Raw genomic sequence first — 26184 nt, forward strand, 5'->3', positions numbered from 1 at the left:
GCAATTTCCCGCTTGCTGAGTCTTTCGCCTTGGTGTCACCTTTCCCCGGACTCAGCTTGAGACCCTTGACGCCAAAAGCTTTGGGGACATGGCCACAAGTCGCCTCTCCAGTGTTTCAAGAAGCACGTGAAGAGAGTCATCTGGCCAGGCCGGCACCCTACTTGTATTGTACGAGTTTGCTCGCATGTCCACTTCCGTTCACTCCATCATCAGCTTTTGGTCATTGTCACAAATGCAGTGCACTGCCCGACCATTCCTGAGTTGGTCACTCCGCGGTGGCCACAGGATCCTCTCAAACCGAGGCTCGCAAGATAATTGCTGACCTCTGGCACCGAATCACCTCTGACACAGATCAGTCACATCATTCATGTGTATTTCGAATTGAAGCGCAGTGCGATCCGTGTAGACACGGAAAAAAATGGACGGATCGTAAATTGTTTGTACATAATGCAGTCTTCATTGAAGCACACCTCCTGCACCTTACCGATCAAAGGGGCAGTGCTGTCTCTCGATCCTCCGCCAATCAGCCAATCAACCAACCAACGCCGTGCCAAATGTTCACTATATGGAAGAAAGTTGCTGTGTCTGTTCATTCAATGTCAATGCAGTTTGTGGTCATGGCACGTTTCAGTCGTCTCAGGTCGATCATTCGTCATACGAGCAATTTATCATGCTCATCCAACAAACCCAAATTATTGCCTTCTCTTCACTGTGCGCTTCCTAACTTCAACTTGCGCCATGCAGAATGCTGTACTGTAAATGCAGAACTGTAAATCCCAGCCTGACGCCGCCTCCGCGTGAAGGGCATATTTCTCAAAGGCACATGCCTAGATAGTCAAAACCCAGCCGAGGCGCATAACTAATGTCGCTTGTATTTCTGCAGACCAAGTTAGCACAAACAACGTGGGCTCGAATTGCAAACAGACTCACCTCATCCATCCTCCTCAGGTTTTGCTTGTCCAACATGTTGCCCGCTCCCATGAGCGTCTGCCCAACCGCCTTTGATGCTCCAATGGCGGGTCGCAGAATTATCGTTGGGCTCTGCTTCAGTATCGCTGCAGCTGCCCCCTTCGCACTGCCACTGGCCATCACTTCTCCGGGGATGGCAACAATCGCATCCTTTGCAAGCAACAAATCTCTTTCTAGACTGCTGTATGCAGTCCTCAAACCCTGCCTGATGCCGACAGGTTGATCGGCATACAGTGAAATTTGTTTAGTGGCTTCGTCGTCTCCATTCGGATCTTGAAGCTCCTCCCCTTGGACGAAAAGACCTTCTGTATTTTGCAGAACTTGCTGTGTGCCAATGGCCATTTTAGCCCCAAGATTTACCAGCTCGGTCGCCGTCGTCTTCGCAAAGGCAAGCGCACCCTTTTGAATGCTTCTCACCAACCTGCCGTCCTTCCGATACTCACGGATTGGTACGGCAACAAGATCTCTGACTCCACTGCTCACGTCAACCAAGGGTCGGAAGGGGGCAAGACCGGCAAGGACACGAGGCAGTTGATTGCGTTTGACATCCGGAGTCCAGATGTTATTGAGCATGATGCCCAAACGATCAAAGCCCGAAACCCCGTAGAGGATGACTCGTCGTAGTACCATATCCGCACGGTCAAGCACGAAGAAGTTCATGAACTCAGTTGTCCTTCCTGAGCGCAGCCCACCATAGTCAACTCTTTTAGGTTTGAAGTCTAGTCTCAACTGCACAGCATTCACCTCTACGCGTTGTAAAAACGGTGGATTCGATGGAATATCGGAAGCGGGCGCGTTCTGGTCCTTGAATTCGAAGAAGCGGCTCATGAAATCCAGCGCGTCTTGATCAACATGGAGCCTCAGTGGAAGGACGGATATTTTCAGCACCATCTCCGACGCTGAAAGTTCTGCGACTGGTTTGACATTGAGAAGTTCGATGTGGACCATATTGGTGTTCACTTCTCGTTCTCCTGCATCCTGCATGTACGTGGCAAATTTTTTCCAAGTGGAAGTAGGAATGTGATCGTATATTTCGAGTTTCCTGATGCGAATATCGACCGAACTTTCTACTTCGCCGCTGCCTGGAGGAAATGCCACAAAGTCTGCAGATACCCCTTCAAGTTCAAAGGCCATTTTGTGATGCTTGCTTCGGGTCAATTTCAGCCTTTTCTGTCGAGGAACGGTCCCAGACTGGCGACGCGAGGTGGTCGCTGTTATTGTCGTGCCTGTAGCGTAACTACCAGTCTCGCTCGCCATATCGTCAATCTCGTGATTGATGGCACTTGCAAGGTCTCTCGGGTCCTTGTTAGCAGGAACGCCAATGTAGATTGAGTTGAACAAGAAATCCCCGATGACTGATTCATCCTCTTCTTCTGCACCCGCTGTGCGATTGCTGCTTCGAGGTCGTCTAGCCATGGCTTTAGTCTCAATGTCCCTCACTGCCTGTGAAATTGTGTCTCTGGTACTTTGCCAGTCGTAACCATCGAAGAGATTCCAGATAACGTGGACGTCACGAACCCGGACCTTGACTGGAGAGTGTGCGAAGAGGGCATTGCTTGCCAGACCGTAGGTGTTCTGCTCTGAGTTCCAACGGTGTGCAGTTCCACCTACCGGTGTCTCGGCAGCAAAATGATCGGTGCGGAAATCTAACAGACTGTGCATCATAATACTGTCACTCGAACCCCCCGATTCAGAACCTGTTATGTCAACAGGAGCGACGTGAATGGAGTCAGATATGACAGAACGGCCCAGATCGGACTCCACGTGGCTAGCTGTCATTTCATCATCCGCGTCCTCAGCATCTCCATACATCTCTTGCGCAAAATCAGGTTCATCTTCGTCGTAATCGTCTCCTGGTGAGCTCTCACCAAAGGCATCGCCGGCAGCTGTCATCCTTGAAGCCTGCAACCCAAGCTCCGGCCCAGGCTCGGAAACGAAAGCATTTCCAGTGAACGAGGCCAACATGTCTTGAATCGGCACGATCTCGGTGCGAAATTTGGCAACTTTTGAAGGTGCCGTAGGCGGAGAGAGACCATTCAGGATCTGAATCATGGTTTGGGTAGAGTCGGCACATGTCTCGAGGAATAAGAGATTGTTCCGGAATTCGACGTCGATTTGGGTCTGCTGCTTCTCCTCAGTGATCTTGATTAAAGCTGATGCGGACGACATTGATCCAACAGGGACAAAGCCAGCTTTGGTCAGCTGCTGGACCTGGTCATTCTCCTCGAAGAAGAGCTTGTGGTCGACATTCTCCGACTCTTTTCCGACTGTCGAAGCATCATTGATGATCAGTAAGGAAGCCTTTTTGATATCAAGCGTGTCTACTGAGCCATGCTTCTGAGTCTGGTGTCGTATTTCACCGTCAGTCAAGACAAACAAACCCTTTGCAGACACTCCATCCGGACTCAATGCTATAGCACAATCCCTGAAAGCAAGACAAAGCTGGATCTTCCGCGTCATACTTCTTGCGTCAACATCACTAGATGAGAGGCTTGAAGTCTGTGAGAGTGGGCTTGGAACCGGAGTTGGATTCGGGGACCCCAGGCGTTCTGCTAAAGCTGACAGGGCCACGATATGTGGGACTTTGTATTCAAGGCAAGTATTCGACAATTTCATACGAACAGTGGGCTCCATCTCGTCTGCAATGAAACGGCACATGAACATTGGAGGTCCCATCACAGTGCGACTCTGGGAAATTACTTCAGTAATCAACGGATCCGCTTCACCTCGAGAAAGACCCCAAGTCGCAATTTGAGCAGCGGCCAGCGAAGGAACACTGATATGGGCACCCTCGAGTAGTTCAGCCTCTAGTTTGACCGGACCAAACTCTCTATCCACCTCGAATTTGAAGTCTAATTTCTTGATCAAACCAAAGGTGAGGATGCCGGGTCGATCGTCTTCGGGGAGATATTTTGTGACCGATGAGAGCTTGGAAATCTCGTCAGCCACCTTTGTCAAATGTGGCAGCCAACGTAGGCCCACGGCGCCGGCTTGTAGGTCTCCAATCGATAGCCGCAAGACACCTCCTTTTCGCCGCTGTCGCAGTAGAGTGTCGACCATGATATCATCCTCCTGGTCATATTTGTCTCCGGATGGTGTAATGACAGAGAGAAGTCTGTCCAAATCATCATCATCGGGTGAATCCGAATAGCGCAATTCGACATTACGAATCTTTGCACATACATCACCCCGCGACCCAGAGTCTGGAAGGAGTGGCCCTTCGATCGCCGCACCATCAATCACCAATCGCACATTGTTTTGACGGTATGCTGCCTTGATAGCTGAGCTTCTCACCTGTAACGTGGACTCAGATCCAATGAGATCCAAAAGTGCGCCCGAGACGCGAACGTCTATCTTTGGAAGAGTAGAGGTCGGGTCACTGTCCGCTCTCGTTCTTCGCTGAGGATCGTCGAATCTGACGGTGCGAGGTCTGACAACAGGTGCCGTCGGAACTACCGAGCTCTTCACAGTATGTGTCGAGACAATGGAATTGCCAAGATCCAGCAGAGAGCTCAGGCCACCACTCTTGCTGAGTACGTCGTCTATGACCAAGAGGTCCATTACAACATGTACAGGCTTGATTTGCACGTCATAACGATTTCCGGTCATAGTCGCCGTCAGATCATGCGGTCTTAGCATGGAGCTTGAAGCTATCGAGTCTCGGACAGAGATCGAGTCGACGAACGACATAACCTCTCTATCGCCATGAGTCATGGTAATTTTCGAGATCGATAGTCGGTGAGAGTCTTGTCTATTCGGAACAGAACTGAGAGAGATTGATAGTAAAACCAGCTTGAGTAGAGTCGTCTCTTGTGATAGCATGTTTTCGATAGTCTGAATCGCAGTGCCTGTTGGGGCCCTCGTCGGCACTGCTTCACAAAGATTGACGATGAATTTGCCCACACTAAACGACGGCAGATCTGCCTTTGGCCGAGTGGTTAACGCCTTGTTCTGCTCCGAAGATTCAGGAAGAACGTCCAGAATGACTTGTGAAGCTTTGATCAGGATTCGGCAGATTCTAATATCAAGGTCTACGGTAACCTTGCCTATGTCAATGCCCAAAGTTGCCTCTTGTGCTAAAGCTGTTGAAGTCTGCTCGTGCGAAGGACTGGAGCGGTGGCGCGCATCATTCAGAAATGTGCTTTCAACCAATCTCGACGAGCCTAGTCGTGCGGCTCGTGCTTGGGAATTTAGACTAGGTCGTGAATCCACGGTTGGCACCTGAGCCTCTTGCGGAGTGTCGGGCTGATGCGGTTGAGGTACTTTCACGCAAACTGTGTCCAGATGTAGAATTCTTGAGCGGTAGAACGGGGACAGGTTGCCATCGAGAATGCTCTCGCCACTCGAGATCTCACGTTCGATCGTGGGAAGGGTATCGGGTTTTGGCGCTTGGCCACTGCTGCCACGCAGGTTTGTGGTATTTTCAGCCATTTGTGCTGATGACTTCATAGGTCCTTGTTGAGGTACAATGGCTCGCACTTCATGATCTTGTTGCTCGGGCTTGGACCAATCCCAGCCGCCTGGCATATCTGGTCCGCCGCTCACTGCACTCATGTACATGCTCTCTGCTTCGTCGTGAGTGAACACTTTGGACTCTTCGAGATCCTCAACAGTATCCGCCTGCCAATTCTCATATGTGGCATTCTCGTAGTTACGGGACGATAGCAGGTCCTCTGCGTGAGCTCTGTTATCGACCGGAGTCGATGTTCCTGACGAGTCGTCTCGATCAAGCCTCCTTGGTGGTCGCTCAAAAATTCCGGACTCGGCCAATAAGGCATTATCGAGGCCTAGACCGAAGTGAGACTCGCTCGGCGAGGCAGACGGCGACTTTGATCGATACGAGAGGCTCTCACTGCCAGATTGTGCGGAATCACAGGCGTGGCCTTGATCATTTGGTTGAGCAAGTCGAGGACGCGACCGGCTTAGTTTGGGCGAACCTAAACCAGAAATCTCTGAGAAGGTTTCCGATTCTGAGAGGACGAAGAGTTGCAGCCCATCCAGTCTGATAGAACGTCTCGAGTCTGGCTGGAGAGGAGAATCCTCCGCCTGCTGGAGCGGATCCAGCACGATACTGTCCAAGGCCAACATGAATTTAGCGCTCTCGACCGAAGTGGCCGGGAGATCCATGTCTACAAGGGCATTGACATCTTTGATCTTGATCGAGAGCCGGTCTGCAACGCCTTTAAAGAAGTTGGCGACGAACGTGGGTAGAGACAATCCCCCGGGCATGCCCAGTCCGACGTCTTCACCGTGTGACGACGCCACCGACTCTTGCATGTACTGAGATTGTGACTCGAGAGCGGCCTGGAGTTCATCTCTTTCATCCGGCGACTCGGCTTCAAGGAACGAATTGGCCAGGTCTTCGGAAGTCGGGATGATCTGGGATACCTCCAACTGCGACCCATGTCCTCTGGCCGAGCGACGACCACTCGGATCGTGTATGGCTGGAGACGGTATCCGAGGGAGATTTGCACGGTCGGTCCTGCTGGGAGCATTTCCTGCTTTTGATCGTCCCGCCTCGTGGTCTTGCGATACCTCTGATCTCACTCCGACAACGATTTCCACCCCCACCACTTCGACTTCGATGCTACTGGCGTGGAGGTCGGCCGGTAAGGTGAGTCGCAGGTGCTTGATCGAGGCATGGGTGAGGTCGAGGCTCGGGGGCAGGTGGAGGATATCGATGAGTTTCTTGACTTTGATTCCGACGTTCCTCAATTCCACCACAGTACGCTGACCCCAAGTCAAGCCCAGGTTGTCGAGGTCTAACTCGTCCGAGTCGATGAAGTCGAGGCGGGTCAGGGCATACCGGAGAAGCCTCTTTTGGAAGTAGGAAGGAAGAAAGTACGACATGATGACGGTAGGGAAAGAAGGAACACCCTTCCAGCGACGGTCAGGCTTATGATGGTGTTCTGATCATGACGACGTCTGTGCAAGAGGCCGGCAGGTGACGGGCAACAGTAGTGTGCAGTGGCGATGTCGAAAGAAACCCAACACTTGGATTACTTGTAGATGAAACAAACAGCGGGGGATGGGTGATGATCCCAGTCTGTTGATTAAATGCCGCCGGGAGAGCACTGACTTGTGACGAGTACAACAAACGAGAGCGTTGTTGTTGTGTTGTTTGGTGGTGACAGTGTGTGGTTGGTGGTGTTGGCTCTCGGTCAAAACGCAGGCGCGGAGAAGAGCATCAAGATAATCGGAGAAAGCAGGCAACAAAGGACAGCCACTTGATGACGCTTGGGCTGCAATCAATGCTTGGTACCAGCCCTGGTAGTCCATACAACAGTAGATATCCGACAGATGAGAGCCCTGATGAGCCCTGATGAGCCCAAAAAGCCCTATTCAATCTGTTTGGCTCGTAGATCATGGGGTTGGGGCGATGTGCTTACAGCAACTTAATGTACTGCACGAGACGCCCGCCAAATGACCATCCAAGCCCCGAAAGGAGACGAATTGATAACGCTGACTGGCCCCCGAAACATGCCTAACACTAAGCTGCCTTAGTGTACTCTATCTTATATCTTATCGCCAGCTCATGCCGACAATTCGCCTCAGCCTCGTCAACAAAAGTGTGTCACTCGGCGAGGCTCACCAGGCTACATACCCCGACTGTACTGTAGGTAATCATTCATTCTTCTACCATCCCAGGTCAATGTCGTGGAGCTTTCTATAAGACAGTATCTGTTGAATAACGAATTCGCTTCTTGCTCCAGAAGATTCTCAGTCTTTGGTTTCCAACGTGTATGTCGGTTTCTCATAAAGCGTCACGCCAGCAGCAATACTCAATGATATGCCGGCCTCATAAAGGGTTGAGCCTGTGGCAATATTCCCATCATATCTAATCGTCATCTTCTTCCTCGTCCTCATCATCCTCTTCAGACTCCTCGTCCTCTTCATCCTCATCTTCATCCGCTTCGAGCGGGAACTCCATGACGATATACTGACACCACTTTTCAAACTCACTCCTCCATTCCCGCAACAACTTCGACTTGGTTCCTTTGCCCATATACCCGTCCGCGATGCTCTTTGTCCATTCTGCCGTCTTTTGATCCTCGATAGCACACCACTTGAGTGAGTTTTCCGCCATCGTCCCGAGTCCCTCGAGACCTAGATTCTCAAATGCCATGTAGGACTGCCAGAAATCGTGGCTCAAGCCGTTCTTCCCGTGCCCGAGAATTGCCGGGTCGTCATTGTTCAACGACACCGGCACGCCTCGCGAAAGTAGCGCGGGTAGCGAGTGCGACAATATCGAGCTTGATAACCGTAGAATTTCATTGGAAATCGGGCAACTCTCCACCAAGATCTTCTTCTCCTTGACCATGTCGATCAGCAGCGGGTGCTTGTACAACGAATACCCGTGCCCGATTCTTCTCGTGCCCAGCAACACCGCGTCGAAAAGGTTGTTGTCCGTCTCGTCACCATCGCCCAGGCACTCTCCCGCGTGGAAAAAGAAGGGCAAGTCCAAGCCAGCTTCGGCACACTGCTTTCTGAACCAGAAGATCATCGGGACAAGATCTTGCAAAGTCCGTCCCATATCCTCCTGCGCCACAAAGTCATAGCCGCACACCAGATGCGGGTACTTCGCCTTCATGCTAATACATTCCTTCATCGCTTCGGCAATGGCGCGATTGTCCATTGTCCGCACACTGGTCCAGATGATTCTCGCCCCGTTGAACCCCTTGCCCTCCGGCTTGGTCTTGAACTTGTCCAGCTCCTCCTCCAGCTCCCTGAAAAAGGTATCGAATCGTCCCGGGGCGCCCGTTGTCTGTCCAGTCTTCCTGTACTCAAACTTGAACGCGGTCCTCAGCTCGACATACGTGATGCCGTCAGCGGCCAGTTGGCCTAGCAGTCTTTGAATCGCTTTTCGGAAAATGGGTTCATAAAACAGCATTCCTCCAATGACCAGAAAGGTGCTTTGAAACTTTTTCCAGATGGCATTCAGTCCGTGGTGATGACATAGACTCTCCTCGGCCGTGATCATGCACCGACTGGCCAGCCACTTTTTGAACGTCGTGTCGTCGTCGGGAAACGTCCTCTGCGCCTCGCGGATTGGCACCGGCGTGCGTGCCCTGTAGCCACTTGTCCAGATGCTCGCCGCCCCTCCTCCCGCTCCTGCGGCGCTCTTGATCTTCTGCAACTCCGTGTCGTCATAGTACCTGAACTCCAAGAAGCTCGTCTCGCGCTTTTTGGTGTCGCACAGGCCCTCGGGGGCCAGGATACAAAACCCCTTCTCTGCCAACGCCTGGTCGACGAGCCAGTCAATGTCGATCATGGCCTCGAGATGGGCGTGCAAGAGGGCGCCCTTGGGCATCTTCTCGATGATCTTCCACAGGTCCGTCTTCTCGATGCGGTCTCTTGCAAGGGTGAACATCATGCCCGGGTACAGGTTGCCGCCGTTGATGTCCATTAGGCTCTCCTCGAACTCGGATGTCCAGACGTCGCGCAGCTCGCGACGACGGATGGCACTCATGATCTTTGACGCCTGCTTCGCCAGCGGTGACATGGTCTTCTTAAACATGACGTCGTGGCGTTGCTTCTTCTCCTGCTCGATTAGGGCAGACCGTCCCGACATGTATCTCTGGATAAAAGGGTCTTCGACCTGTGGGATGCCCTCATCGTACTCCCATTCGAGTTGGGCGTCGATCGACTCGTTATCCGACGTTTCGGGTTTTGGCGCCATGATTTTCTTTTTTTGGGTGACGGTAACCTGGTTACAAGGATGACGCAAACGTTTGATCTCGGTTCTGTCCCTCCCTTCTCAAGAAGTGGTTGGTAAGTAGGTACCTAGTTCAGTCTTGAATTGGGTAGCCTGTTCATTCAAACCTTCTTGCACGGTCCAGAAGTACTTGAAACAGCCGTGGGAGTTATGTAAGAGGTTTTGAATGTTTGATACTCGTAGAGCGGGCACCGGCAAAGTCCGATCGAGAGAGACGCCCAAGGAATTAATCTTGGCGTTTGGCTCTCATGAGCTGGTGAACTGTGTGGATTACCCGCTACTACGGGGCTACATTACATACCTGCCTAACTGGACAGTATATCATACTTCACTACGGCCTCCTCTACCTGCCCGATTTACCTGTGGTTCATAGACTGTTCGTATAGCTCAGACAGGAAATGAAGCCTATTGACTCTGCCGGAAGTCACCTCGTGAGACACTGACGTGTGTATGCCTTGCTCGGCAGAGGCTGTTCAAGATGAGCGGCTACTAGAAATATCTGTGCTCGAGGTATGAATTCTTTAGCCGTCCACCCACTTTAATACCCCTATATCGTAACAGTCATTGACTGAAACCCGTATAACTCCGTAAGCAAAGCTGAAAGCCTTGACCGGTAAACCTAAGAGGTGGCAGGGCTAGCAGCGCCTTCGAGAAGTGCAAGAATCCCGCCAACAAGATGAATACTTCCTGTGACGAAGACATCGGTCGCCTCTTGTTCTTCGCTGAGCTCCTCAATCAATTCGATGGCATCCTGAATGGTCGGTAAAGTATGAATAGTTGGCATTTGATCTGATTCGGCCCAGACCTCCGCAAAGCGTTTTTGAACTGCCAGCTCCTTGACCGCTTGGGTGCTCGTATTGCGATTTTCGAATTCTACATTTTCAGTAAGCTGCAATCACCGTTTGATGTCCTGGGGCCTTCTTACCGATTCGATAACCCGTGCTCTTTCTCGTGACGTTCGTTGAAAAAATCACATGATCGAAGCGAAGGCCACAGTCATTGATCAGCTCATGCTGTAGCCTTCTCAGAAGGTCATCCGCTTCGGGTCTCGATTGTTGATTGAAGAGAAGAATGCGGAAGGTGCCTTCTTTGGATTGCCGAGCAAACCATTGCGCAGCAACTTTGAGGCTATCCACTGTGTGTGCTCCATCGAGATGCCACTTTCGTCGGCCATCGAATTTTGTCTCGCATCTCCCACGCCAGACTGTGTTTTCGATTCCGTCTTTGAACACCTCTGGGCATTTATCTGGATGCAAACCGGGCAGTCCTAGCTTTTTCCCAGCCTCAACAACAAGCGCAATCGCCAAGGAGATATTCCCGCGTTGATATTCAGCATTTGGCGTGACTTCAACTTTGGAAATGAAAGGATCCACATCAATAAAGTGCAGGTTGACACCAATTTCAGCTGCACGCTCTTCGAGGACATCGACAGCTTCCTGAGCTTGGGAAACGGAGAAAGCAGGAACACCCTTTTTGAAAATGCCGGCTTTGTGCCACGAAATCTTAGCCAAAGTGTCCCCAAGAACAGCAACATGGTCGATGCCGAGGGTTGTAATTCCAGTAACGACAGGCTTCTCGACGACGTTAGTTGAGTCCCAGGCGCCTCCAACTCCCACTTCGTAGATAGCAGCATCAACACCTTCTTTGAGAAATACGTGCCAAGACATGAGAGTAAGAAATCTGAAATATACCGGCTTCACTCGGGGATCTCGACCTTCCTGGGCGGCAGATGCTTCAAGTGCGCCCCAGACTTCGAAAATGTAGCGCGCAAACAAGTCTTCTCTGATCGGTTCTGAATTGATTCGTATGCGATCTCTGACGGATATGAGATGCGGAGAAGTGTACAGTCCGATTTTCTTTGGTACGGAATGTTCCCGGCGATGTTGATTGAGGATGGAGTCCATAAAAGCACAGGTCGTTCCTTTGCCTTTAGTTCCAGCAACATGTATAATGTTAAGCTTGTCCAAATCTGGAATCTATCATATCTGGCGTCAGTTTATCCCTTGTGCCAGGTCAGAGACGAATAGCTGGGGCAACGTCGCTAGCACACGTGATGCTTAGTGACTCCCGGCGACCATGAGCATTCTAAGGTGTTGAGTCTCAGATTCAATCTGACCCCATCGTCATTGGCGCGTAAATCTCACCTTGAGGCCGGATCTTTCAACCCATGATTGCATTTCAGTCAAAGCTGAGGCATCCATTTTCTTGCCTATCCTTCGTCTTTCCTCGAGCACTTCAAACGGTGTCTGAAGCGAGTTGAGACAAACAATTGCATCCTATATTCTCAAGTCAGCAGTAGGCCGTAAATAACTGTCCGAGGGTGCAATTTAGCATACCCGATAGCTTTTCATGCTGACTGAACTCGTCAGGCTGCGGTGGAAGGTGCTAGGATAATAAGTTGAAGGTAAAAAGCGAAAAGTAATCTCGTGGCAGAACAAGGCTTTGCTCATTGGAAAGCAATCTACGATGTCGAAAGCCAGACACTTTTCGTAGTCCGAGAGGGGACAAGTTGTCCTTTTCCCAAGTATAAAACTGGTTGAATATACTGAGCACGAGGGTGTGGAATGTGAGGTCGTCCCTGGGTATCCCTCGTTTCGTTCTTCGACCTCGGGTGGCTAATACGACATCGTGATTGCTCCGAGTCAATATTTGTATTAGTGGAGAGGCCACAGGGGAGGTAGGTCTCAGGACAAGGTTGCAAGTCGGCCGAATCAGGCGAAGATAATTGCCATTCTCACCTAGAAGTTGACAGAGTCCAAGTTGTTCTCATGAACTGGGCGCAGACCAGGCCTGGGGAGACGAAGGCGAGGAAAGCCCTTGCAGGGCTGCCTGGCGCTACTCGCGTGTTACCTCAAACCAGTATCACCCATCTGTTGTGAACGCGACTGGAAAGATAGAACACGGTTGCAAGTCAGCCGAACCAGGCGAGATTTATCGCTAATCCCGCCCAGAAATTGACAGAGTCCGAGTTGTTCTCACAAACTGGGCGCAGTACCAGGCCTTGGGATATATCACGCGTTCGGGGTCGTCACCCAATTGGAATTAGCACCACGTATGGGCACTCTCTGCGCTCGTACACTTACTCTAGTACTAGTTCCTCGCGTTAATTATTTCCGTTAATGATACTCCTGTTGTGAGACCCCTGTTAGGAGAGTAGGGTGAGTCAGGGCCTTGTAGGCCCGCCTGGCGCTACTCTCGTGCTACCTCAAGCCAGGATCATCACCTAGAAAGATGAGTGTCATGAAATTTGTGTCTCTGCATACCATTCTGACTGCCCTGTTCTGTGAAGTCGCCGCGAGATTTTCTTTTGGATGCGGTACCTATTGAGTTGCGGATGTCTTTTAGTTTACAAAAGTCCTCCAAGATCGCCATTTTAGGTGGAGCGGCCGCCCGGAACGGACCTGGGGGGTAAGTGATGTACATGCCGTAGGTGCTCCGTAGTGAGCCGAGAACTTTAACCGCTGCTCAACAAGTTCCACACGAAGGCGTCTATCACGCGTGACCAACTACCAATACTGCGACATCAACACCACACCTGAACCGCAAATCCAGGTCACAACTCTGCCCGGGTCTTGTGCTGAAATTGCCTAATCCTTGTCAAGTCTGGACCAATATGAACCTGCAGTCAACACGGTTTTTCTTCTGCCGCCTGAGCCGTAGCAGCCCCCAGTCGACCTTACAATATTTGAGCCTCACTGGTTGATGGAATGCTCGCTTCATTTTGTTGCTGCGGCTGAAGGAAGAGGCGCCCATGAGAGAGCTTTATGGCTGTACTAAGACATCTCGAGCCGGATGCTCACCTGGTCGCGCGACTTCCAGCGTCTCATCTGTGGCTAGGTGCTAATAATATGCCAGGGCAGAGCTTTGAAAACTTCGAAGCACCCTGAGCTACTCGCTGGATTTCACTTCCTCGTCTTCATCTTTCCGAGTCTCCGATATCACTATGGAGCCGGAAAATGTCTATGGAATCACGGTCATCCATTCTCCCCAGCCCGAAGCTGCATCAGAGTCATCTAAGCTCTTAAGTACTCCTCAGCCTAATCCCAGTCGAATCGTTTTCGAGTGAGTGAAAAGCAGGAATGTGCTAAGGAACCGCTTACTGATCATCTGCAGCCTTGTTGCCATACATGGTCTCAACGGTCATGCCTTCCATACATGGACTCACAGGAAGAGCGAGGTGATGTGGCTCAGGGATCTTTTGCCGGAGCTCGTGCCAAATATCCGGATTATGACATATGGATATAACGCGCGATTCTTGAATTTTGCAGCTCAGCAAGACCTGCGCAACGTCACCATGAAGTTGCTCACAGAATTGGTTGACTTGCGTCAATCTGAACAAGTACTTATCGGAATATCCTTGAAGGCCGGTGCTGACGATGATGGCTTTAGGAAAAACGTCGTCCTCTTATCTTTGTCTGCCACAGTCTTGGAGGTATTGTGGCTAAAAAGGCATTGACAATACGGGTATACGAGGAGCAGAAGTCGATCCAGGACGCATGCTACGGTATAATGTTCATGGGTGCATACTTGTTGATCTGAATCAGACTCCATCTGCAATGTTGATTCTTAACAGGGACACCCCATAAAGGAAGCAGTATTGCTAGCCTCGGCAGCCTCCTTGCCAATATAATCTCTGCTTGCACTCCTATCAACCCTGCAACGCCTTTGTTGAGAAGCCTGAAGCCTGATTCAAGGTTTCTCTTTGAAATATCAGAGGACTTTGTGCGACAGGCCACAAATCTCAAGCTCGTCTCCTTTTTCGAGATGGACATGACAACAATTGGTGGATTCAGGAAGAAACTGGTGATTCACAATTCCTTTAGCCGTTTCAAGAGTTGAGATTAACGGAATCAGATTGTTGACCACCGCTCAGCTATCCTCAACCTCCCTAACGAGATTACGATTGGTCAAAATGCCGACCACCGCGAGCTGGCGAGGTTCAAATCGAAAGATGACCGCAACTTTCGACCCGTTCTTTCGCGGTTGCTCAAATTCAAGGTCGATATCGAGACCGACGACCAGCACGAGACTATAAACGAGATAACGGTGGAAGTCTCTCCCATTGAAGGTAGTCAGAAATCATTGAAGTACGAAGAATGGGGCTGAAACATGGTGGAAGGTACATCAAGTGTCCTGGAGATCCCTTTCACAGCTACAAATGCTTTTCATGGGAGGGAGAGTTATTTCAAGCACATAGAAGATTATTTCTTCGGCGAACCTCACAATCAGGATGCCCCTCGAACATTCGCAATTTGTGGATCAGGTAAGTGTGAAGCCCCCGGGTCTCCTACCAAGCTGATAGGAAACAACAAAGGGGGCTCTGGGAAAACTCAAACTGCGATACAATACGCACTACGATACCGTGAAAGGTACAAGTCAGCCGTAATATTCATCAATGCCGCCTCCCATGCGACCTTGATATCTGACTTCGAAAAGGTATCCGATCTGATGAAATTAACCAAAGGAACTAACAAGGTTGCTGGTGTTCAAGCCTGGCTGTCAGATAAGAAGAACAAGGACTGGCTTTTGATTTTCGACAACGCCGACGATCTTGCCTCAATCTGTCTGTCCAACTACTTTCCTCGTTCAAAATGGGGACATATTCTAATCACTTCACGAGATCAATCCGCAGTCGGCCTTGTGAGTGTGGAAGGATCATCAATGGAGCCATTAACTGCACCCGAGGCTGTCAAAGTGCTGCTCCAAAAAGCGCACATCACGTCTCATTCCGATAAGATACAGTCCGATGCTGAAACATTGGTGAACGACCTGGGGTACTTGCCATTGGCAATAGATCAGGCCGCATCATATGTGCTGACGAGAAAGAAAACTCTCAGCGACTATCGCCGTCTCTATCATACTCGGCAACTAGATCTATTAAGCTATCATTCCAAGCTTTCGAATTATGACAAAACCGTCTTGACAACATGGGAACTCAATTTCACTCAAGTTGAACAAGACTTCCCTGCTGCCGCGATCCTGCTGATGATATTCTGCTTCCTCGACGCAGCCGCAATTACCGACAATATGCTGCTAAGAGGGTGCACGAAGATGAATCGCTGGTCGAAACTTGGGGAGATTGAACAGGTATCGGCCATTGATGTGGGCATTGACAGGTTCCTTGTCGATATGATTACGGATGAGGTGGCTTATGATGATGCCATCGAAAAGCTTCTGTCGTTCTCCCTGATTCGCCGCAACAACGATTACAATGAAGTTCGAAGCGTCTCGGTTCACCCACTTGTGCAGTCCACAGCTACTCTGAGAGTGAGTTCTGCGGATCAAAACAAATGGCGGACCCAGGCCATCCTTCTTGTGTGTCATGCATTTCCTAGGGATCAGTTTATCGAAGACACGTGAGTCCACTCTAGCAGCATGCGTTCCTGCACGCGCGCGAAGGCTAACAGCTAGTCCTCCTGAAGATTTGGAGATACCGGAAGGCCAATGATGCCGCATGTGGCTCGAATGCTGAAAGAATTCGACATTCTGTGCTCCCAGATGCCGGCACCAAAGATACTACGACAACAAGTTACGGAGTGCCTCCTCGCTGCTTCTCGCTTCCTGCACAATTCATGGAAGGAGGACTGTACCCGGCGCGTGAAGGACTTGATTAAGGACCTCGACGATCCTTTTGTCAAGGCGTGGGCAGCTCAACGGGAAGCCGCCATTATCCGACTGCGAGGCAATCGGTCAGTTTCCCAGGATACTCTGGAGCTATATTTGAAGCAGCTCCATTCGAGGAATCAACAAGTGACCGAGGAACCACTGCGTGAAATCAAGGACGCAAGACTCAACGCAATGCAAGGGCAGATTATCGTCTCCTACGCCGAGAACCTCTTGCAAGATAACCACCTAGCAATTTCGGAGCAAGAGCTCCTGTCATGGAGGCCACTCGACCACGACAAGCCATCGTCCCTGGAGAATGTCGCACTGGCCGCCGTGCAAACCAACCTGGGTCGGATCATGCGCGAAAAGGGTGACTTCGAGACGTCATTGTCGTACTTTGAGCTTTTGCACAAGGAGACGCTCCAAGACGACAATTACGAGCACACGGGTTCCCGGCGCATCGTCCTCTCGAACATGGCCGACCTGTACTGTGAACTGCGACGGGAAGGGGAGGCGATCAATCTCGTCCAAACCGAGCTCGATTACATGGAGGCCAGGGGCCATCAGCACATCAGCAGCGGTCGTCGCCTGCAGCTCTGCCTCGCCGAGGCGTACATATGTCTCGGGAGGCGGACAGAAGCTCGACGCTGGCTCACGAAGGTCAAGGATGCACTTGACGCGATGCAGGAGCCGGACGTCCTGTCGAAGTACACCCTGTTCCGTGTCTGGTACGGGTTGGCACGCCTGGCGCACAGCTCCGGGGCGTTTGGTGAAGCCCGGGACTGCTGGCAGAAGGCCTTCGACGCGGGCTGCCTGTTGGGCTGGGAGGGCAAGTACCCCTTGAACCTCGTCAAGTACTCGCTGGCCCATGTCCTCCACGAGCTGGGAGACCACGCCGAGGCCGAGGAGTTGCTGGAGACCGCCGAGGAAAGCATCAAGGCGTCAGGCCGGAAGTTCTGGATTGTGGGCATGGCCACTTACTGGTTCGACTATGTCCAAATGCAGCTGAGCCAGAGCAGAGCGACGACTACTACCACTTGGACCCGCTTCGGGAAGATGGCTGTTGGGTCTTTCGGCAGCAGCGGCGTCGCCAGCGTGGCCGAGTGAGGGACGCGACGGGCATGTTGCCGTCGAATGTATATCGCAATAATGAGCACCGACTCCTTCACAAGTGACGAAAGACGATCAGGGAAGTCTTCGGCCTGACTACCTTACCTAAGGTAGGTAATTCAGACACTACATCATATCACCAGCTGCCTGGTGGATTAAAAAACTTGGGAGTCTCGGCAGGTTTCCATGACTTTACTGTAGCATCTCTACAAGTATCTTATACGGAAATCCTGGAGAATGTGAATGGTCATGGTCCGGGATGAGTATCAGGAGCGCCGACCAGTTGAAGGACGGCTCGGGGCTTCAAAACCTTGGAACTTTTTTGCTTCTCGCTTTCGTTGGGTTGGGGCTGCTTCCTGGAGTGAATGTGCGGGAAACCAAAAGGTGATGCCAACAAGGCTATCATTTTCACTGTTACAGGGTATACAGAGTAACGGATAATGTAAATTTGTGACCCTTGTATCCACCACGCGGCCCTTCCTCCATACTCATGAGAACGTCGCCACGACCAATATCTCATTGCGCATTGTTGCCCTCTGACATGTACGTTGTGTTGCTCGGTGTGTCTCCTCAATAGAGTCGCAAGCATGTTGCCACGCCAAACTTTGCAAAAGCTGAGCTGTAGAAAGAGTGAAGGGATCATGTTGTTGAGGTGTTAGAAATCGAAACTCTTTCCGTTATTGCTTCAAATTCCCCGGTTGAACTCAACCATGCCGTCTACGCCTCCCTGATCCCAGAACTCCTTCTCAAGACTTTTGGCGCTCACCGCCTGTCGCTGGGGGAATGCCGCCAAGGCGAGCGGTAGAGCAAAGATACTCGTCGTGAGAATCAGACCAAGATTCACCGGAAGGACCATTCGAGGCCGTTGTTTCATCCACTCGGTCTTTTGTAACCGCACGAGAATAAGAGGCGGAATGACCATGATCGGGGTCGCATTGAGGACGCGGGAAATCGCGGTCTCCCCAACCGCGAGTGTCGCTGCTTTTCGAGACTTGCCCAAGCTGGCAACTTCCTTCCCGGTCTTCTCCCGTTCTGCTTTCTCCGCCTCTGACTGCACGGGGAAGATGTCGATGCCACGACGAATCTCCTCGCCGCGCATGAGGAACACATTCAGAGCACCGGCCGAGGCGACGGCCGCAAACGGCACTAGACGGCCGAGGATGAGTTTCGTGTTCGGGGACACTCGCTTCAGTCGAGGGACGATCGAGTTGAGCCCGACGGCAACAGAGCAGGATGCCGACACGGCCAGGAGATAGCTCTGCACGAGAGTCTTCGTCGAGAGTGGTGACGATTTGTTGGCATTGGCGCTGTTGATTGCCACGTTGAGAGATTGGTTGATGACCTGCCACGCAACGGTCCCCGTCGTCTGTCTCCGTAAGCGAGTCTCCATTTCTCCGAGGATAGTGAGAACCATACCGTCATGTTTGGCGTCAGCATGCCAGCCGTCACCACCAAGTTTGAGATGACGAAGCAAGACATTCGAAACGGGAGAAAGACCGGTTGTCCAGTATCTAACTTCAATTAGTTGCAATTTTGGCGATTATCGCACGTGTGCCTGCAAACCTGGATGGAGTGTAGAATCCACAATCTTTTTTGCATTCCATATCTCTGGTGTCATCGTCTTCGCTTCGCCAGTCTTGTAGGATGTGACCAGTCTTTTGGCCTGTTCGAGGCCCGAGGAGGAGACGAAGAGGGTCCTGCAATGGCTTGTCAGTCAACGCGGTCGATTGAGCCTCGATCCTCCTCTTCCTCAGTGCTCGATGTACCTTCAGTACCGGGGCCCCAGAGCACATGGTACAGCCAGGCCCGAGGCACAGTCTCTCGGAAGCGCATGTCTTTCCTCACCTCGGATCAGCTATCTGGGCCGATTGTTTGACTCGACCCCAATACGTGGAGAGGTCATATTGAGACGCGGGTAGATCGCGATTCCCGGGCAATGAAGCCGACATGTCTGGCAGGATCCTCCGCAAAGGGCTCACGATGCCTAAGGCGCACAAAAGATCGGTCAGTGACCACCACGTAACAGCTCCCGAGAAGGTGCAGGCTGCTCGTGTGCACTTAGACCTTTGACCTTGCGGTTTCGGGTGGTCAATGACGAGGCAGGTCAGCCGAGAATATGTTCACAACATTTAAACCGCGAATAAGCGACGAACATACGGTATCGGCGAGGCTGAACAAGACATTGAGCACATTTCCAAGTGGCTGGAGCAGAATCTAAATCCCTTCTTGGGAATTGGTTACATACTGGTTGAGGGGTTACAAGGACTACAAGAGCCAGAGAAAGAGGTTACATTATTTTTTTTACATTGAAGATTGAAATCTAAGCATTACACTACCTACATGGCTGTGGTTGCGCGTCTTGTGATGTCTGTCAATGGCACAGTGGCTCCGCTCCGAACATATGTGTTGATGGAGTAGGGCGTGATATAATAACATGTCTCAAGCCAGTCTACTCGACCCCTAGCGAGTATATCGATATAGATCTGTGGCTTAGCAACCGGACGACGGTGGTGTCGAGCAACAAGCTTGCGGCACATTACTTCCAGCAACATCCCTAAGACTGACTGGGCCTCGGACGCTCAGTGTTTGGAGTGATATCGTGTGCTGTGTAATTATAGCACCGTCGTGTTGGAGTTTTGAGTAGGACCTTGCGAAATTCATCATTGAAGGACTCACTCTTTGGCAGCATCCGCAAAGCTCTTGCCCTCTTGAACTTGGCTATTTTCTTCCTCGGTTTCGCCAGTCTGTGTTTCATCATTGCTGGCTTGAGATTTTTGACCGGTCGCCTCTCCTGCGCCGGTGCCATTTCCGTTTGGGGCTTTGTCTTCTCTCGAGGTGTTGGCATGCCACCTTAAGTCTTTGATATCCTCAGTGTTCTGGTCTGTAGTATCCTTCTGCTTTGCAGCGTTATTTTCTGCTGCTTTAGCGGCCTTTTTAGCCTTCTTAGAGGACTTCGTTGCGGTATTTTGAGCCACATCGGTGGTGTCCTTTACTTTCTGGGCTGCGGATTCTTGTGCATTCCTTGCAGCGTTCGTCACAGTCGTCGCCGTTTGCCCAACAGAATCTTGAGCATCCTTGGTGGTGGCGCTCGACAGCGACGTGGCCTTCTGTACCACAACATCTGCCGTATCTTTGGTAATATTGGCCAGTTCATTGGCCTTTTCTGCAGCTACGTTGCCGATATCTTTCGCCGTTTGGCTGTTCGCTGCTGTCTTGACCTTGTCGCTCACCGTCTTTGCACCCTCTTTGATCGTCTCAAGGTCACGCTGGAATTGCTCCTTGACCTTCTCGGTGTTCAATCTGGAGGCAACATGTTTTGAGCTTTTTCTGACACTGCTTTTGACTTGTTCTGCAGCTTGATCAAACTCCTTTTTGATCTCATCTGTGTCGGCGATGGCATCTTCATCGCCAATATCTTCTGAGGTTCGATGCATCTCTTCCACGGCCTCACTGAGTCTTCGTGCCACACCCTTTGACGCATCTTGCAGACTTTGCCTAGCCCGCATAGCTATGTCGCTTGCAGAACTGCTTCGTCTCCGCTCCTGTCTCTTCAGGTACGAAGTTACGAAGAATTGCGCGAAGAGCCAGGTCAGTGGAGCAAGGTACATACAATTCAAAAGAATCGCAAACACTTGTCCACTGGTGTCGAGGCAATGCGTCCATTGCAGCTCATCCCGAAACCTGGTCTCTTCTCTAGCCACCAAATCCTCCACAGCATTGACAGCATCGAGACCAAAAGGCCGGCCTTGTTCGTTAAGAACGTTTTGTGCAAGTCCTTCATAACCAGCGGCTCGTAAAGCAGCTTTCTTCATCCATGCACCGAGTCCAGCCGAGACCGTCGCCATTGCGCTTGATGCCGTGGCCGAAAGGTCGCTCGGGATGCTGTACACAATCTTCGACGCCACCTCTCCGGGAAAGTAGGTGTATGCTACGCTAACAGGCGCCTGGTAGGCAATGAACAGATGCGAGAAGGCATATGTTGCTCCGACGACAAACTGTGTGATCTGCAGCGTAGTCAAGGACTGCTTGAACCACTTCGGGACTCGCATTCCGAGGGCAGACACAAGGTAGAAAGTGTACTAGCAATACGTCAGTAGACCAAATAACTCAGAGAAAGATCTGACCCACCATGATGGCATGAATTCCGGAATTGACAAGGACAAACATCCAGATGGGGGGCGACATGTACCGGATGCCAGCCCACATGCACAGCATGGCTCCGGCGTGGTGGTACGTCTGCAAAAAACTGCTCTTCCTTCCTTTTGCCAGAATGATACAGGTATCGAGGACCTCGTAGAACTTGGAGAGGTAGAAAAGCCAGCCATAAAAGGCCAATCCTTCATTCCACATTCTGCCCACATCTGTTGTCTCTGGGACCAATCCATCCGCAGCTAGGTGAAATACACGATTTGTCATTGTCCAGGCACTAGTGGTGGCATTATACGCCGCAGCATTTCCGATGCCTCTCGGGCCATGAAGCTTGCACAGTGCATCCACAGTGTCCGCCACAGTCGGTGAATCATTCCAGGCTGGCAAGCACAAACGGAGACCGTTCACCATGCCAACACAGGTCCATGCTGAATACACAGCAAGGAAGACATTGTGTAATATGACAAAGATCTTGAAGACTCGTGTTCTGCTGAATGCCCAAGGTTTGTGCTTGCGATTCGCATTGACCGAGTTCATGAAAGTGACAAAGGACATGTACACCAGCGCCACTGTGATGGGGACATGAGGAGAGAGGGTAGCATTGTAAATATCGGCCGGTACCGTGAACGGATGCGCGAAGCTTGGATTGTCTGGAGGAGGTGGGAGGGTCGCTGGCTTGGGCGAAGGAGGAAATTTAAAATATGAAGCCGGTAGTGTCGCGATCTTGACATTCGGCGCAGTGCCTTCGAGGCCTAGCCAGTCATAGATAGCGGTGATTGACATGGCTACGTTGACCGGTGCAATTTCCGACCTTGTGGTCGCAGTCAGTCGCGTGAGCACGGTGGGATAGAAGCAGAATAAAGTACCTGGGGGGTTGGTAAAGAACAAAGGTTTTCGGAATTGGTAGAGGGTTTGGCGTAATGGACGACAGTACCTAGAACAAGGCCATATCCCAAACCACGTCGGGATTGACCAGTCAAGTAGGTAAAAGCCTTGTAAAATGGTTCCGTTTGCCACGAGTAGGAAGATGCGGATAGCGAATCTCGCAAATGAAGCGAAAAAAGAATGCCGGAAAGTAATTTACCGGGGGATATTAAGGAGGGGAGGTTGTTGGGTGTTTGTGTGTGTGTGTGTGGTTGGTACAAAATGGCTGGTATTTGTTCTGCTTGGTACTCCGTACTCGTACTGCGTTACTGCTTGCACTTACGTCTTTTTCAGGCACGAAGCATCTGACGGAGCATCATGTATCCGTACAGTATACGGATTCCTGATCTACCAATACATCATCGTGGCGTCTCGTCACTTTTTTTCTGCTTCTGACTTTGTGCCTTACGTCATGAAGCATTGGCTTAAGTGGTGGCAGCCGAGGTTTCTTGAGCCCCAAATATTTTACTGTACGGAGTATCTACTGTATGCCTGTAAATCCGGGGATCAAACGTCCGCTAAAACTTGTTGACTCAACTGATTGACCACTTGACTAGATTGCTGACTGTCCTCTGTACCTATGCTTACTGCAATCTACCTAGGAATATTCACCTTGATACCCACAGATCTCACAGCATACATACGGAGTAGGTGTTGAAGATTGCCGTGTACTCTACTCCATACCGGCCACGCGAGAGAGATCGACAACAGGCCCAAGCACCCCAAATGAAATCACCAGCCTCGCCGTTCACCAATTCGTCACTTGTACTTCGGGAAGTTATTCCGTACCAGTTGCCATCATCCCCAATCAATAAATTCGTTGTACTGTGTTCAAAGCTTTAGAAAATGCACATTGTAATACTTTAGTGTCCCAGCCACGGTGGTCGCACGCTGCCACCACGAAAATACCTGGGTCGCAGAAAAAGCATGCGGAGGATCGTCAACAGTTTCAACTTAGCGATGAAAGCTACTCTTGCTCATTTTCACAAGCTCAGGCCATCAAATTGAGCCATCTGTTGTCCAGCACTGACATGAAGACCATGAAACCCAAACCCGAGCGCACCGTCCACGTGAGCTCGTCCAACCTCATGCATCGTTTTCGCATCAAGGACGAGCAGGTAACTCTTCCCAGCCGTCCCATCGAGCACGACAGTCAGGAGCACACCGTCGTCCTCCTCGTCAGTCTGGCCAGACGGCACAAAAATAGGTTCACCAGCTGTGTGTCCATGCTTGCTCCATCGTTTGACCTCGTGGGTGTCTGCATCGTACTTCACTAGACCGTCTGCAAAGGTAGATTTCCCAGTGTCCACAATACCGTACATGTACCGATGTTTCTTAGTGACCATTCTGGGGTTGATGGTCGGAAGTTCAAAGGCATCCCCCTTGCTGCTTTCGTATTCCAGTATTGCCTTGCGAGGTTTGAGCTCGTGGTCGACCGGGATCGTGGGCAGGCGGAACCTCCTGTAACTCGGCCGCACTGCTGGATCGAGACTTTCCATATACGCTGACGCTTTCGGCGAGTCACTAATGAGGTTATCAAGATAGAACCGATATAATATGTCCATGTTCTCGTAGGCAGCCAAATCCGCTACAATGTCGACCGAGCCGTCCTTGAAGGTGGAAGGCTCTTCGTATGCGTTAATTGTGTGGAAGCAGAAAAAAGGAGGCGACTCATATGTTCCAACGAGCCCTTTTCCTCCCTCAGCTGGCATTCGCTTGTCGACCACGAACCACACGGCAGGTTGCTGATTGTTCCATGTCATAGCATCAAGGAGATTTCGTGTCCATAAGATGGGAGCGCCGCCAGCTTTGTAAATGGAGTTCCAAACACACAGCACAACATAGTTCTCCGTCAAGAAAAGCGAGTGAAGATATGCCGCAGTGTGCTGGAACTTGGCCAGAATGCAAGTCTTGCCTGTCGATGCTGAGACCCGGAATACCCGATAAGTGCCGTTCCGCCCAAAATCGAGATTGTAATTGTACACATCACCATCCACAGGATCTGACTTGGCATGTGCGCCACTCGCCCGCCCTTTGAGCTCGGGGTTGAGCACATCTTGTTGTGCAACACCGACAGGCTCCAAGGTTTCGGGATCGAGCATTTGAATGAAACTGGCGTCGGTCTTGTTGCAGAGAGTGATTCTTTCGCTTGGGTCGTGGGGTCTGTCCTGTTTTTGGCCGGTTCTGGAGAGACCTGGAAAGTTCACAGACATTGTGACGGCTGCATTGACCTCATTCGGTGTCCGAATAGATGGCTGGTGAAATACAGACTGCATTTTCTGGAAAAAAGATTTGCAGGGATCATATTTTGCGGCGAAAGTGAAACCATCGAGCTCACCAGTCTTCCGAATGTTTTCAATAAGTCCATCACTGGTCAATCTCGAGTTGTAGGTCACTCTGATCGGCGAGCCTGTCTGGGGAGGATGAATTTGGAACCGATGTACCTGAGAGAAGTTGTCGAACCAGTGGTTGACTTTGAACTCCTTCCCAGGGGTAGATCGGACCGTTCTTGGGCCTAACCCTGTGCGAAACAGAGTACCGGCGGCGTATGGTGGAATAGTCCCCTCAACCTGGAGTTCGATGGGTTCCCGTTCTTCGTAAGTAGAATCGAACTGGGAGAATGTCATTATAGGCTTCATCGAAAGGTTTTGGACACATACACCCAGTGTGTTCGGCCAATCATTGTAATGCAAAGGTGCTTTCATCTTGGAGACCTCACACGTACTGTGGACAGTATAGCCACAGAGAGTCGTTCACTTGGGTATCTGAATGTGGAAAAGAAAGTGAAATGTTTGTTGTAAGTCACCGAGGATTGTAGTCTTCCGTGCTGTTCGCGTTCATCATCATGCTCCTCGACTTTTATGTGACCTTCAGCACATCGATCAGAGCCGGCTTCCAGCGATGAATCTATCCGCAATTATCCCTAAGGACGTAAGGATCGCACTCTTGTAGGCTTGCACCAGGCTCGGAGTAGCGAATACTCACAGACATAGCCATATATATTGCCGAAAACGGTATACTGCGCGAAGGGCAGTCTTACGGCCGACAGCCTAGACAGAAGGGTTATCCAGCGTTGATACCTAAAGCAGTGCGCAAGGTGTAGCTTGGCTTCTTTTGGGGTCTCCTGTAATATATGTAGTCGCATCTCATCTTAACATGCCGACCCCTCCGCGGTGCCATTCTTGAGCGCATGGCAGTGGAATTCTCACCAACGGCAGAAATACCCAAACCCAGTTAATCTAGGCCAAGGGCCAAGACGTTGCCTTCGCTTCTCATGAAGCAGGATAATGCTGAGTCTATGATTGGTTCCGCAAAGCCCCCAAGTACTTGCTTGTTGAGCGGTGCATTGCCAATATGTCGACAATAAGGGGTCTAGGTGCTACCCGCAGGCCAGCTTTTGGCACAGTGGATCGAAACGAAACACGATACGGAGCACCTTGCCTCATCAAGCTGGCCATGGCTTTGAGCGAAGCCCAATCACAGTGGTCAGCGGACCAACTCCGGCTGAGTCCCTTACTTGTTCGTGTAAAGGTCTCGTTCATTCTAGACTTGGGCCCTGAAAGTATCTGAATCTCAAACGTACTACGCAGCCATATAATCGAAAGTGCGCCCAGGCATCGAACAGTGGCCGGCTATAAGCGAAGCGCTCGCCTAATATTCCCTTTGAGGAATAGCGTGACTGACTGACTAACAAGTCACTTCGGCAGACG

At 51.0% G+C, this 26184-nt stretch overlaps 7 protein-coding genes across 9 annotated transcripts; 1 reads left to right on the plus strand and 6 right to left on the minus strand.

The window, feature by feature from the left end:
* Positions 1 to 329: 329 nt before the first annotated feature.
* PV06_04895 (uncharacterized protein) lies at positions 330 to 7258 on the minus strand. The gene is made up of 2 exons (XM_016405843.1): positions 931 to 7258; positions 330 to 877 (listed from the first exon to the last, which is right to left on the minus strand). The coding sequence occupies exons 1-2, from the start codon at positions 6817 to 6819 to the stop codon at positions 860 to 862; spliced, it is 5907 nt and encodes a 1968-aa protein (XP_016264049.1). The 5' UTR covers positions 6820 to 7258; the 3' UTR covers positions 330 to 859.
* Positions 7259 to 7568: 310 nt separating this feature from the next.
* PV06_04896 (uncharacterized protein) lies at positions 7569 to 9838 on the minus strand. The gene has a single exon (XM_016405844.1). The coding sequence runs from the start codon at positions 9647 to 9649 to the stop codon at positions 7808 to 7810; it is 1842 nt and encodes a 613-aa protein (XP_016264050.1). The 5' UTR covers positions 9650 to 9838; the 3' UTR covers positions 7569 to 7807.
* A 185-nt stretch (positions 9839 to 10023) lies between these two features.
* On the minus strand, positions 10024 to 12345 carry PV06_04897 (uncharacterized protein). Its single transcript, XM_016405845.1, has 4 exons — positions 12022 to 12345; positions 11830 to 11961; positions 10611 to 11661; positions 10024 to 10558 (listed from the first exon to the last, which is right to left on the minus strand). Exons 1-4 carry the CDS (start codon positions 12133 to 12135, stop codon positions 10305 to 10307), a joined length of 1551 nt encoding a protein of 516 aa, XP_016264051.1. The 5' UTR covers positions 12136 to 12345; the 3' UTR covers positions 10024 to 10304.
* Positions 12346 to 13203: 858 nt separating this feature from the next.
* On the plus strand, positions 13204 to 17837 carry PV06_04898. 2 transcript variants are annotated; one of them, XM_016405847.1, is made up of 6 exons: positions 13204 to 13747; positions 13799 to 14488; positions 14540 to 14948; positions 15000 to 15054; positions 15177 to 16041; positions 16108 to 17837. In XM_016405847.1, the coding sequence occupies exons 3-6, from the start codon at positions 14916 to 14918 to the stop codon at positions 17396 to 17398; spliced, it is 2244 nt and encodes a 747-aa protein (XP_016264053.1). In that variant the 5' UTR covers positions 13204 to 13747; positions 13799 to 14488; positions 14540 to 14915; the 3' UTR covers positions 17399 to 17837. The 2 variants fall into 2 exon arrangements, with proteins under 2 accessions (XP_016264053.1, XP_016264052.1); XM_016405846.1 differs by having other exon boundaries at positions 15000 to 16041.
* Positions 17640 to 19483, minus strand: PV06_04899. Of its 2 annotated transcripts, XM_016405848.1 has the most exons (4): positions 19247 to 19483; positions 18965 to 19098; positions 18818 to 18912; positions 17640 to 18767 (listed from the first exon to the last, which is right to left on the minus strand). In XM_016405848.1, the coding sequence occupies exons 1-4, from the start codon at positions 19348 to 19350 to the stop codon at positions 18087 to 18089; spliced, it is 1014 nt and encodes a 337-aa protein (XP_016264054.1). In that variant the 5' UTR covers positions 19351 to 19483; the 3' UTR covers positions 17640 to 18086. The 2 variants fall into 2 exon arrangements, with proteins under 2 accessions (XP_016264054.1, XP_016264055.1); XM_016405849.1 differs by having other exon boundaries at positions 17640 to 18912.
* Positions 19484 to 19688: 205 nt separating this feature from the next.
* Positions 19689 to 22800, minus strand: PV06_04900 (uncharacterized protein). The gene is made up of 3 exons (XM_016405850.1): positions 22417 to 22800; positions 21530 to 22361; positions 19689 to 21480 (listed from the first exon to the last, which is right to left on the minus strand). Exons 2-3 carry the CDS (start codon positions 22331 to 22333, stop codon positions 20074 to 20076), a joined length of 2211 nt encoding a protein of 736 aa, XP_016264056.1. The 5' UTR covers positions 22334 to 22361; positions 22417 to 22800; the 3' UTR covers positions 19689 to 20073.
* A 657-nt stretch (positions 22801 to 23457) lies between these two features.
* On the minus strand, positions 23458 to 25179 carry PV06_04901 (uncharacterized protein; the record flags this gene model as incomplete). The annotated part of the gene is made up of 2 exons (XM_016405851.1): positions 23458 to 25086; positions 25135 to 25179. 2 exons carry the CDS (start codon positions 25177 to 25179, stop codon positions 23458 to 23460), a joined length of 1674 nt encoding a protein of 557 aa, XP_016264057.1.
* Positions 25180 to 26184: the final 1005 nt, after the last annotated feature.

This window comes from Exophiala oligosperma (assembly GCF_000835515.1).
Source record: "Exophiala oligosperma strain CBS 72588 unplaced genomic scaffold supercont1.4, whole genome shotgun sequence".
NCBI classification, from domain to species: Eukaryota; Fungi; Ascomycota; class Eurotiomycetes; order Chaetothyriales; family Herpotrichiellaceae; genus Exophiala; species Exophiala oligosperma.